The sequence below is a fragment of the Bufo bufo genome, chromosome 6, assembly GCF_905171765.1.
Source record: "Bufo bufo chromosome 6, aBufBuf1.1, whole genome shotgun sequence".
Taxonomy (NCBI): Eukaryota; Metazoa; Chordata; class Amphibia; order Anura; family Bufonidae; genus Bufo; species Bufo bufo.
In genome coordinates, this window is record NC_053394.1 from 360,370,169 (window position 1) to 360,383,327 (window position 13,159).

The 13,159-nt window shown below is 43.2% G+C and overlaps 1 protein-coding gene across 1 annotated transcript in view; it reads right to left on the reverse strand.

Annotated features, from left to right (window-relative positions):
- The window catches only part of GRIN2C (glutamate ionotropic receptor NMDA type subunit 2C), an 86,384-nt gene that overhangs the window by 37,776 nt on the left and 35,449 nt on the right, over positions 1-13,159 (reverse strand). Inside the window, exons 4-9 of the mRNA XM_040438500.1 lie at positions 10,453-11,039; positions 10,154-10,268; positions 9,855-10,066; positions 9,558-9,720; positions 7,401-7,554; positions 6,225-6,350 (exon numbers count right to left, since the gene is read on the reverse strand). Coding sequence (XP_040294434.1) covers positions 6,225-6,350; positions 7,401-7,554; positions 9,558-9,720; positions 9,855-10,066; positions 10,154-10,268; positions 10,453-11,039 — 1,357 coding nt within the window. The remainder of the gene's footprint in view (positions 1-6,224; positions 6,351-7,400; positions 7,555-9,557; positions 9,721-9,854; positions 10,067-10,153; positions 10,269-10,452; positions 11,040-13,159) is intronic.

The window sequence follows — 13,159 nt, forward strand, 5'->3', positions numbered from 1 at the left end:
ATGGGGCAGCGCGTCTCACCTGCTGCGCCGAAGCCAGAAACCACAGCGTTGGAGCCTGTACAAGTAAATACCTCAGCAAGGTTTGCGGTCTATACAAATAAGACTGACTCTATTCAAATGAATATATGAATAATTATAGTGCTTGAAAAGGCAGTACATTGTTATTCCTCATCTTATATTTGATTCTTCTCCAGTTTTCTGCAATTAATACAGCCTGAACCACTTAACGTACATACTCCGTTCAAACTGTGTTTCAAATAGGGTGGCCAGACGTCCAGTTTTCAGGCTCCCTGTCCTTCGTCCGGCGCAGGGCCTGGACTGACACAGGGATGTCCACCCTTCCAGTAGCTCACGCTCAGACAGCAGCATTGTGCTGTGTGAGCGTGAGCTGCAGCAACTGTCTGAGGCTTCTTTCACCCGGGGCTCTGGGGAAGGATAGGGGGGAATCGCGGCACCATGCCTGCTCTTACTGGCAGGCAGCCATGCCAGGTAAGGGCAGCATGGTGCTGCACTGCCCCCCTGCAGCACCGATCGCTGCTATTGGCCAGATTCCTTACACATGCGCTGCTGCGCATCGCAGCTCCGGCTGCGATACGGAGCTGCAGGGGGGTGGGGGTGTCATGTGGAGGTGACCGATGCTGAACAATTCAGCACCTGTCTCCTCCTAGGTCAGGTAGGGGACACCAGTGTTTTGGGTCCCCTGCCAGCGCTGCTATTGGCTGGAACAACTATATCCTAACCATAGTGGATTATGCCACTAGATACCCCGAAGCAGTAGAGGTGCCCAATATTGAGGCTGAGACAGTAGCAGATGCCCTGGTTAAAGTATTCTCAAGAGTAGGATTTCCCAGAGAAATTCTATCTGACCAGGGTACTTAATTCACGGTGACCGTAACACATCAGCTATGGAAGGTCTGTGGGATAAAACCCCTGATGAGCTCCCCGTATTACCCCCAGACTAACGGTCTCTGTGAGTGATTTCATGGAACGCTGAAGCAAATGCTGAAGACGTTCACGGACGCTTACAGAGACTGGGAGCATCTCCTGCCTCACCTCCTCTTTGCTTATAGGGAGGTGCCGCAGGAATCGACGAGCTTCTCGCCCGTTGAGCTGTTATACGGGAGGCGAGTGAGGGGACCCCTCGATCTCATTAAGGAGCACTGGGAGGGGGCCACAGAGTCAGCAGGGACCCTGGTGGTACCATAAGTGCTGGAGTTGAGAGACCGTATGGAGGCATTGACTCAGAAGGTACGCAAGAAACTTCAGGTGGCCCAGCGGCGCCAGCGGGCATGGTATGACCGGAAGGCCCGATACCATAGTTTTAAATTCGGACAGAAGGTACTTAAACCAGTCCAGCATGACAAACTACAGGCTGCCTGGCAGGGACCATACCAGATTATTGGGAAGATATGTGACACTACTTACACTGTAGCTAGTTGTGAGAACGAGGATGTGAAGCACACATTTCACATCAACATGCTCAAGGAGTACAAAGGGAGAGAGGAAGAAGTGGCGGCCGTATGTGCCCCAGCTTCTGAGGATACGGATAACTTACTGTAACGGATCTCCTGGCACCCCGACTGGGTACCTCCGTTGATGGATGCTCCTAGTGCTTCCCGAGGGCTCCAAGCACTCCGCTCGACACCATAACCACCACAGGAACAAGGAACAGGAACAGCTCTTACAAGAGCTAGGAGTTATAGCCAGGGGAGTATACAGCGTATAGCAATCCACTTTTTGGGGGTTTCCACTCTAGGGGTATCTCAGGGTGTGTTCAATTGCAACATGGCGCCTGTCAATTATTCCGGTGAAATCTGCCTTCCAGAAGCCATTTGTTGCTCCTTTCCTTCTGACGCCTGTGGTACGCCCATTTAGCAGTATAAAAGCACATCTGGGGTATTGCTGTAATCAGGAGAAAATGGGCAATACATTTGGGGATGCATTTTCTCCAGTTATCCCTTGCGAAAGTGAAAAATTTGGGCCTAAAATCCATTTTACTGGAAAAAATTAGAATTTTTCATTTTCACAGCCAAATCCATGAATCACCTTTGAGGATAAAGTTCTCACTCCACATCTTGAAATATTCCTTGAGGGGTGTAGTTTCCAGAATGAGGTCACTTTTTGAGGGTTTCCACTCTAGGGGCACCTCAGGGTTTCTTCATATGCGACATAGCTCCCAAAAGCCAATCCTGCAAAATCTGTCCTCCAAAAGCCCTATGGCGCTACTTTCCTTTTGAAGCCTGTCATGCACCCATACATCATTTTGTGAGCACATATGTGGTGTTGGCGTATTCGAGGGGAAATGGGGAACAAAATGTGGGGTGCATTTTGTCCTCTTACCCCTTGAAAAAGTGAAAAATATGGGTGTAAAGCAACTTTTTCTGAAAAAAAATAAAATTTTTCATTTTCACAGCCAAGCGTTTCCTAATTCTGTGTAACGCCTGATGGGTCAAAGTGCTCACTACACACCTTGAAATATTCCTTGAGGGGTGTAGTTTCCAGAATGGGGTCACTTTTTGGGTGTTCCCACTGTAGGGCCACCTCAGAGTGTCTTCATGTGCGACATAGCTCCCAATTACCATTCCAGCTAAATCCGCTCTCCAAAAGCCATATGGTGCTCCTTCCACTCTGAAGCCTGCTGTGCGCCCATACATCAGTTTTTGAGCACACATGGGGTGTTTCTGTAAACTACAGATTTAAGGTAATAGATTTTGAATTTTGTTTGGCTGTTAACCCTTGATGTGTTGCAGAAAAATTTTATTGAAATTTAAAATCTGCTAAAAAAAGTTACATTTTTAAATTTCATTCAGATTTTCATTTAATTCTCGTGGGGCACCTAAAGGGTTAACAAAGTTTGCAAAATCAGTTTTGAATAGCTTGAGGGGTGTAGTTTCTAAAATGTGATTTATGGGTGTTTTCTAATATGTAAGCCCCAGAAAGTGACTTCATAACTGAACTGGTCCTGAAAAAATTGGGGTTTGGAAATATTCTTAAAAATTTTAAGATTTGCTTCTAAACTTCTAAACCTTCTAACTTCCCAAAAAAATAAAATGTAACTTTCAAAATGACCAAACATGAAGTAAACATATGGGGAATGTAAAGTAATAACTATTTATGGAGGTATTACTATCTATTTTAAAAGTAGAGAAATTGAAATTTGCTAATTTGCTAATTTTTCAAAATTTTTTGTAAATTTGGTATTTTTTATAAGTAAAAATGATTTTTTTTGACTCAATTTTACCACTGTCATGAAGTACAATATGTGACAAGAAAACAATCTCAGATTCGCCTGGCTAAGTAAAAGCATTTTAAAGTTATTACCACATAAAGTGACACATGTCAGATTTGCTAAAAATGGCCTGGACAGAAAGGTCCTTAAGGGGTTAATATACCGTATTTTTCACCCTATAAGACACATATTTTTCCCTCCAAAGTGGGGGGAAAATGTCAGTGCATCTTATGGGACGGATACTAATGAGCGCTTCCCTTGTGAAAGCGCTCATTAGTACCGGAGGAGTGGGACGCAGTAAAAGCAGTGCTTGCCTGGGCTCTGTACTCACCGCTTCCTGGTCCTCGGCCGCTCACTGTGCTGTAACTGTACACAGTGTGAGGACGTCTGCGCTCTGTGACCTCACGGGTCACAGCACAGTGCGCGGCAGGAGGAAGAGAGCTGGATCTTAGGAGCGACGACATCCGGAGCAGGAGAGGTGAATTGATTTTTATTTTATTTTATTTGCCATGAGACATGGGGTTATGATCTGAGGCATGGGGGTCTGATCTGAGGCATGGGGGTCTGATCTGAGGCATGGGGGTCTCATCTGAGGTATCAGGGTTTCATCTAAGGTCTATATGGGGGGGTCTTATTTATATTGGGGCTCTGATCTGAGGTCTTATTAACATTGGGGGTCCAATTGAGGCTGTGAGCTGAGGTCTGGTTAACATTTGGGGTCTGATTAGTGGTCTGATCTGAGGTCTAATGAAAAATATTTTTTTCTTATTCTCCTCCTCTAAAACCTAAGTGCGTCTAATGGGCAGGTGCGTCTTATAGGGCTAAAAATACATTGGTAACGTTTAAAAAAAATAAAATTCCCAAAGAAATGAATGGCAAAATTCTGCTATTTATACAGCCCAAAACGCTTAACGTACAAACTTCATTGCGCTTCGAAGCACTCGGTGATTAGAGGTGTGCTATGTATTTTCAATTGGATTTGTTCTCTATGTATTTCCTTCAGGAAATTTCAATCTAGCTATTCATATTAGTTCATTTATACATGGAAGGCCAAGAACATAACAAACGTATGCCTGAAAATGGCCTTATTTTGGAAATGATCAGTAGTGCATTTAGGGTCAATTCACATGGGCCAGATTAAACAGTTCCATACATCTCAATGGGGATATATAGGCAGTTAAGCCTATGGATTTCTTCAAGCCCCATTTACATGAATGGGACAATCGCGGTTATTTCTGCAACTAAGCTGCCATGTGTGAATTTATCCTACTTTTTACTTCCACCCATTTCTCCTGAATGTACATAAATGTCATGTACTGGACTATTTAAGACGCCCGTTCAGTTCTTCTAACAGGGTTCCTCTCTTTCTCCTCCATAAACAGTTCTTGAACTCAATTAACATCAGGTCTTGTTCCATTATGCTGTTCCTGAACTCTCTGGCATCGGATTTGGTTAGAGAGCTAAATTAGGACATAAAAGGCAATGCCAAGCACATTAGAGAAGAAGATAAGAACATGTCTTCTTGTCTGTAATGCAAAACAATCATTCCTCATCATCAGATCCTTGCCAGCCATGCTTCACACTTGCCAAAATATATTTTTGCATATACATTTGTTGTATCTAATAAAAGCCAATTTTTCTTTCCAAGAACTTTATATAGGACCTGGGACATTGCTTTCATGTGATTTAAACATCAATTCAGGAAAGAACTTTTTACAGTTAGAGCGCTCAAACTATGCCATGCCCTACCCCAAGAGGTAGTAATGGCAGACACTATGTCAATAATTATAAAAGGACATTAAATAGGACCAGGGGACATTATTTACATGTAAGTTAAACATTAGTACAGGAAAAGGATTCTTTACAGTTACAGTGATCAAACTATGGCATGCCCTACCCCAAGAGGTAGTGATGGCAGATGCTATGTCAGCCTTTTAACAGTAAAATGACTTTACATAGGACCAGGAGAAATTCTTTACATTTGATTTAGACAACAATATAAGAAAAGAGTTCTTTACCGTTAAAGCAGTCAAATATGGAATATCCTGACCCAAGAGGTAGTAATGGCAGATACCATGTCAATATTTATAAAAGGACATTACATAGGACCAGGGGACATTCTTTACATGTGATGTAAAGGGCATCTGTCAGCAGATTTGTGCCTATGAAACTGGCTGACCTTTTGGCAACTGAAGGCAGCTATGTCGGTATCATGTTCGTATGTGCCCACATTGCTGAGAAAAATGATTTTTCAGTACATGCAAATGTACATCTAGGAGCAACCGGGGCATTGCCCTTACTCCTAGAGACTCTGCTCTCTCTGAAACTGCCACGTCTTTTCCACTTTGATTCACAGGGCCAGGTGTGAAGATGTTTTCACTGCCTGGTCCTGTCAATCAAAGTGCAGAGGACGCAGCAGTTTCAGCGAAAGTAAGCCTCTAGGTGTAATGACAACACCCCCGTTGCTCCTAGAGGCTCATTTGCATATATTAAAACATCATTTTTCTCAGCAATGCGGGCACATGCAGGACCAACACAGGTACCTTTAGCTTCCAAATGCACATCAGCCAGTTTCACAGGTACAAATCTGCTGACAGATGCCCTTTAAATATTAATACAGCAAAGGATTCTTTACAGCTAGAGCAGTCAAACTATGGCATGCCCTACCCCAAGAGGTAATGATGGTAGATGCTATATCAGCATTTTAACTGTGAAAGGACTTTACATAGGACCAGGAGAAATCCTTTACATGTAATTAAGACATCAAAGGGTTCTTTACAGTTAAAGCAGTCAAACTAGTGGCGGTAGTAATGCCAGTGGTAGCTGCTATACCAGCATTTATAATAGTGCTAGATGCTTATCTAAAAGGCAAATGGCCGTGAAGGTTATAATGAATCTAGCAATGAATGATGTATAATTAATCAAGAAAGGTTGAATGTGATGGATACTTTTTTTTTTCCACCTAAATAATGATTTTTGAAAACAGTTATCTCACGTTTTCCATTGTTTAGATCTTGATTATATCCCATTGGGCTGAAATACTCAAAGATGAATACGGTCACTGCTACAACAGATAGGCACATGACAAACATCATCATCCAGACCGCTGGGCTATATGGTTCTGCAGAGAGAAGTAAAGGTGAGAATTAAAAGGACTTCACGGTTACTCCATGATACAATATCCTAACACCTCATCCAAAGAACAAAAACAATACTGTATATGTAGGGGTTCTAGTGAGCCAAGGTCAATATAAGGACCAGTATTACATATTTTTTATATGTAGAACTGTGGTGACAACACAAAGATTAACCAATGGGTTGTAAAAGGGGCAAATTAGATGCAATTTAAAGTGTAACTGTCATATTATTTTTTATTTGCTAGTTTATTAGAGCTAGGCATGTATAACTGAGTTAGTCTGTCAATGATTGTCAAAAGATCTGTAATTACCTTATAATAAGAGCTTTCATTAATGTCCCCTGTCCCTTTCCACTGGTCCCTTAAAATACCGTTGCTATGGCTTGTCTGTCTTCCTTTTAGTGTAAACAGAAGACAGAGGGGTGGTCCTTCACAATGCATGCCTGCATTAGGCTTCGGAGTGAGGAGGCGTGTCTCCCAGTAATCCAATCTGATTGGCTGGCTGGTAAGCTGCTGGCTACAGCAAGTGTGTATGTGAAGTGAGTGAAGGCAGTTTTGGCCTCAGAGACCTGGCAGAGGAGCCATTATGAGAAGATCCTTATATTGTAGAGGTTAAAACAGCCGTAACTCAGGGAAACACTCAAGGAAAACTGTGGTATGTGATGAATCTAAAGTTTGCTTTATGCATTTTTGATGAAAGCATGATAGTTACACTTTAAATCTGTTGAGTTTTAATTTTCCCACCTAATTTCCTTTATTTATCAATTTTATTTATATAGCACCAACATATTCCAGAGCACCCAGAGGAACCTATGCAAGCGCAAGAAGAGAATACAATCTCCATGAGGATGTGAGCTCCTTTCACAAGAATCCATTGGTAAATCATTATGAATACAGGAATATATCTGTGGACCCTAGATAATAGAATATCCAAATACTCAACATATTTTGAGTGACCCCACTATTAGAAGATATGTTTTTTTTCTAGTGTGCTTTGAAGTGAACTGAGGTCTAACAATTCTCTACAGATCTCACCTAGGAAAGCTGAGGGGGACACCGTTCCATTGCTACGTGACACTAGGACACTGATTCCAGTCTCTACAAAGGGAACAGAGAAATCCACAATCTCGGAACGCTCTTCATTTATCGTTAGAGACCCAATAGCAAGGTGAGCACGCTGATAATATACCTGAGCATGCACGGAGAGAAGAAGAGAAAAAATCAAGTGAAGTCAGCAGTCAGGAAGAGTGATACTAAAGTAGTCAAGAATTGAAAATCCTATACTATACACCATTCAGCTGTAACATTACAACCTGTCCAGAGTGAATAACATATATAATGATTCCTGTCATGGGGTGGGATATATTAGACAGCAAGTGAACAGTCCATTCTTAAAGGATAACTGTCACATTTAGACCCTAATTTCAATTTTCATATATGTAGTTACTAATAACATGATATTCCAGAATCAGTTACTATTAGACTGACTTACCCCATATTTAATAAGATTCAGCCCTTAGCAAACAGTCTGCATAAAACTGCAATTTCACAATTCAGTTAAGATGGCCGCCACTGCCCTCACCCTGAGGCTAATCCCGCCTGCCCTCACTAGCTAGTAACAATAGCCCCCCAAAAGTGTCAGTAACCAGAGCCCTCCCCCATATAGGGTTAATCTCCTGCAGCACAAAGGGGTCCTCTTACCACATGTTGCTTTCATTTATACACTGAGCAGATGGCAGATCTCCCTTCCCTGGTGTGCGCTGCTCCAACTCTGCATTTTCCAGCTCTGCTGAGTGAGGGAGCGTCTGCCAAGCGCAGGGACAGGGAGAAGAGCACACAGCCCAGGCACTGTTATCAACTGCTGGGGAGGACCTGGCTTTAATCATTTACTTACAGTCCCTGGCTGTCAGTAATGTGACCCTGCACATTGCGTGCTCCGTCTATCAACAGATAGACGGACCATGCCTAGCAACCCTATTTTAAGCACAGGTAAAAGTAGGCAGTACAGGGAACAAAAATGTGGAATTAAGGGGTAATTGAATACACAGTGAAAAGTTAAATTAGGGCCACCAAGGTGATATTAATCACCACAATCCAATACTCCAAAAAAAAAAAAAAAATGCGACAGTTATCCTTTAAAGTGATGTGCTATAAGTATGAAAAATTGTCAAGGGCCAAAATGTAATGGTTAACGCTTAGGTCAGAGCATTTACAAATTGGCAGGTCTTGTGCAGTGTTCTCAGTATGAAGTGGTTGGTGTCTACAAAAAGGGGTTCATGGAAAGACAACCAATGAACTATCGACAAGATCATGGGTTCCAAAAACTCATAGATGTGCATTGGGAGAGAAGGCTAGCCCATCTGGTCTGATCCCACAGAAGAGATACCGTAGGAAAAATTCCTGAAAAGTTACTCCTGACTATTATAAAAAGTTGTGGGAACACACAGGACATCTCAGCTTTCTGCGGTTGGGGCTATGTAGCAGCAGACCATTTAGAGGAATGCACATACTGACCTCCCTGTCTACTGCTGAAAGTGCCACAACAGGCATGTGAGCATTGGGAATTTGTAATGGAAGAAGGAACTGGGGTCTGATGAATGATGTTTTCTCTTTTATCATGTGGATGGCCAGATGTGTATGAGTCACTTACCTAGGGAAGAAATTGCACCAGCATGTGCTATGAGAAGGAGACAAGCTGGCGGAAGATCTGGGTAATGTTCTGCTGGGAGACCTTGGATCATGGTATTATTTTACTTGACATCTAATACCTACCTAAACATTGTACCGAGAACTACACCCTTTCATGACAGCAATATTCCCTAATAGTGGTGCCCTGCCCCACTGCAAATTGTTCAGGAATGGTTTGAGGAACATAATAAAAAGTTTAAGGTGATTACTTGGTCTCCAAATTCCCCAGATCCCAATCTGATCGAGCATCTATGGGATGTGCTGCACCCCATGGAGGCCACAGATGATAACTTAAAGAACTTAAAGGATCTGCTCATAATGGCCTGGTGCCAGATGCCACAGGAGACCTTCAGAGGTCTTATGGAGTCCATGCCTTGAAGAGTCAGAGCTGTTTTAGTGGCACAAAGGGGATCTAAACAAGAAGGTTGTAATGTTACAACTGATTAGTATATTTTCTAGATATAGTACTTGAGGAGATCATAAGTAGTAAATATGCCTACTTACCTCGCCAATCATTCCATTCCACACTCCTCGTACAAGTTTCCCATGTTTGCCGTTTGTCACTAGGTAAAGATCATATGAGAACTTAACAGTACGAGCCAACTTCTTCAGGATGTCAATACAGAAGCCTTTACAGCACAGCTTGGAGTAAGGTTCGCCTGAACTGCTGGGGTATATAATAGGTAAGAACTATGTCAATGAGGACAAGCATAGAGTTGGTGAAATTTATGAATAATTATTCCATAGTCACTTTTCTTCCCGTCCTTTGTATATAGTCTGCTGTTGACTGATCCCCTTTACCTTAATGTCAGGTTGCTCTGTTTGCGACAAGGCACTGTGTTCCGTACACAGTCTCCAGAGATTGGATCTGTGTTCTCAACAATAACAAATGGTCTCTCTTCTAAGGTGGCCACAGTAAGGTGATGAGTATCTGACACAAGTTGTTGACCACTGCCATATCGTGGCCATACTGGGTACTTCATACGTATTATACCATGTTCCCACCTGCCAACCTAGAAAGGAGAGGGGAGGGGGGACAGATTTCTTTAGCTGTGCCCATTTCTTGCAAACACTACCCAAGAGAAATGTAGAAAGCTTACCTCCTCCCATACCCGTTGTGGTGTCAATGTAATGACCAGCATGGATGGATTTAGTAGAAACCCTTGGGTATTGAAGGATAGGTCCCTCTCCTGCCACATTATATTCATCATATGCCTAAAAGATGGAAAAAATGTGAAGTGGAGCAATTGGAAAACAGATAGATCAAACATATAATTGTTGAGGACAATAAAGGGCATGTAAAAAACTAGAAAAAATTAAATAGGCCCTCCTAGGACTCTAATAAAACACTGTTGACTTCAACTTGTCTTGTGAACTGTTATGTTTCTTTGAGATGTACCTATACAAAGTGTCATTTCCTGGCATTTGTCCTGGTGTCAAACAGGTTCCTCCAGGATTGGGCAGCTCACCATGTTTCTGCAAATAGTTCCTAGCTGCTGCAGCAATTACTGCTATTCCATCCTGAACCTTTTGTCGTAGGCTCCTCCGCCAGCCATCAGTCATCACGCTAACAAGTCCAACAGGGAAGAATTCAGCAGGCTGCTCTGGAGAACCAATTGTAAAACTTGGTACAATCCAGATATGGTCTGGTCCAAGTAGTCCAGCTTCACCAGCAATTGGGAACAACTCCTCAGCCTCCTCTCTGGAGCAAAATAGTAGGAGCACGGGAGCTGAAATTTGTCGGAGTACTTTCTGGGCCCCCCTTGGACCAGTTCCTGGCTCTATTATCAGTTCATCTTGAGGGCCCCAACCTGGTTGAATAGCTTCACACAAAGCTCTGACTGTCTTCAAGAATAACCGGTGACCAGGATAATGACTTGTAATCACAGAGAATGGACCAAGTTCGTATTCCTCCAACACTTTAAAGATGACAGTGAGCTGCTGCTCCACTGAGACTGCCATCTGCAGGAAGGAAGATTTCGGCTCCTGTAAAGATAGGGACATTTTATTATTATTTTTTTACATTTTATTTCTACATTTTGACAATCAATGCAAACAACGGAGTAATAAAAGTGCTCAGATTGTAACATCTGTTATTTTAAGGGCACTGAGAAGTTACAAGCTTGCCAATGCTGCCAGCTTACCTATAAAAATGGGCTAGAACATGGCAGATGAAATTTAATGTTGACAAATGTAAAGTAATGCACCTAAGCCATAGTAACCGTTTTACTACGTATGGGTTAAAGGGTTTTCTGGGATTTTGATAACCTATGCGCAGGTAATTTATAGGGGTTCAATTCCCTGCCGATCCGCTGCTTCAAAGGGTTACAGTGCTTGGACGAGTGTTGCGGCCTCTTCAGAGTACTGAGCACAGCACAATACATTGTGTGGCTGTGTTCAGGCTCGGACTGGACCACCAGGGAACAGGTGAATCCCTCGGTGGGCCCCTGAACAAGGTTGGCCCCTAGTCCACCACTGCCTGCACAACTGATACATGGCACAGTAAACTGACTGCACTGCATATAGCTAGGCATTGTAAAGCATCTCAACCATGTTCATATAAAAAACCGGGTAGACTATTTAACAAAGTACCTAGTTTAGGCTACTTTCACACGAGCGTTCGGGTGTCCGCTCGTGCGCTCCGTTTGAAGGGGCTCACGAGCGGCCCCGAACGCATCCGTCTGGCCCTAATGCATTCTCAGTGGAGGCGGATCCACTGAGAATGCATCCGCCTGCCAGCGTTCAGCCTCCGCTCAGCGAGCGGACACCTGAACGCTGCTTGCAGCGTTCGGGTGTCCGCCTGGCCGTGCGGAGGCGAGCGGATCCGTCCAGACTTATAATGGAAGTCAATGGGGACGGATCCGCTTGAAGATGACACTATATGGCTCAATCTTCAAGCGGATCCGTTCCCCATTGACTTTCAATGTAAAGTCTGAACGGATCCGCTCAGGCTACTTTCACACTTAGAAAATTTTCTAAGTTATAATGCAGACGGATCCGTTCTGAACGGATGCAAACGTCTGCATTATAGGAGCGGATCCGTCTGATGAAACATCAGACGGATCCGCTCCGAACGCTAGTGTGAAAGTAGCCTTATTATTATAGACACATTGGGTAGGTGAGATGACTTCAAAGTACATAGTCATGCTAACCATGTCCTCTTTCCCGAGGGACCTGCCCTCAGCGATTGTTTTTGTGATCAGCGGGACTCAGCACTTGGACCCCCACCAATCAAAACCTTTGATATGTGACTATGAAACATCAAATGTTTTTTTAAAGTACAGATACACTTTAAGTCCTGGAAAACCATGAAAAACAAAAGCAAAACTTAGTAAGCTAAGTTACTCAGTACTCAATGTTAGCAGTACTCAAGGTCAGACAACAGCTGCAAAAGCAAGTTAGAGTTTAGGGTTTACAAAAATAATATTACCCCTATTACTCCTTGTAAGGCCACATCTAGTGTATGAGATTCAGTTTTGGACTCCACATGCTATAAAGGGTATAGGAGAGCTGGAGAGGCTTCAACAGTGGGCGACTAGATTATTAAATGGAATGAAAGGTCTCATTTATCATGAGATGCTAGACAATTTTGGCTTGATCAGCTTGGTAAAATACCTTAAAAGTGATGTTACAGCAATGGGTGTGAAACTACTGTGTCAACCAACAGATCTGGCTTTGGGCTACTCCTAAGGAAGTTATCCTGGCAGTCCTCTGGTATTCACCCCCTAACCCCGGTATAGGGATTTGGTCTTGCTGCAGGGGAACTAGCAGGAAAATACCTCCTGGAGTAGTCTCTCTATGATTGACAACTGTGCTGACCCATGAAGGTCAGAGACCTGGGCAGAGCACCAAGCGGTCAATCAGAATAGTAGTTAGGGACAGGCTGAAGTCAGGGTAGGCAGCGAAGGATCAACACCAGTAAATTGGAAGAATATCGGTACACGGGCAGATAACAGAACAGCACACCCTTGCAGGAACTTAGTAAGGTTTGAACCTATTGCTCAGGAACCTTCCCACTAGAGAAGGTGCCATAAAGGGTTTCTCTTTAAAAAATGTAAAATGGCCACAAGCAACCAGTCCTAGAATATGAGCAGAGCCGGTTGCCA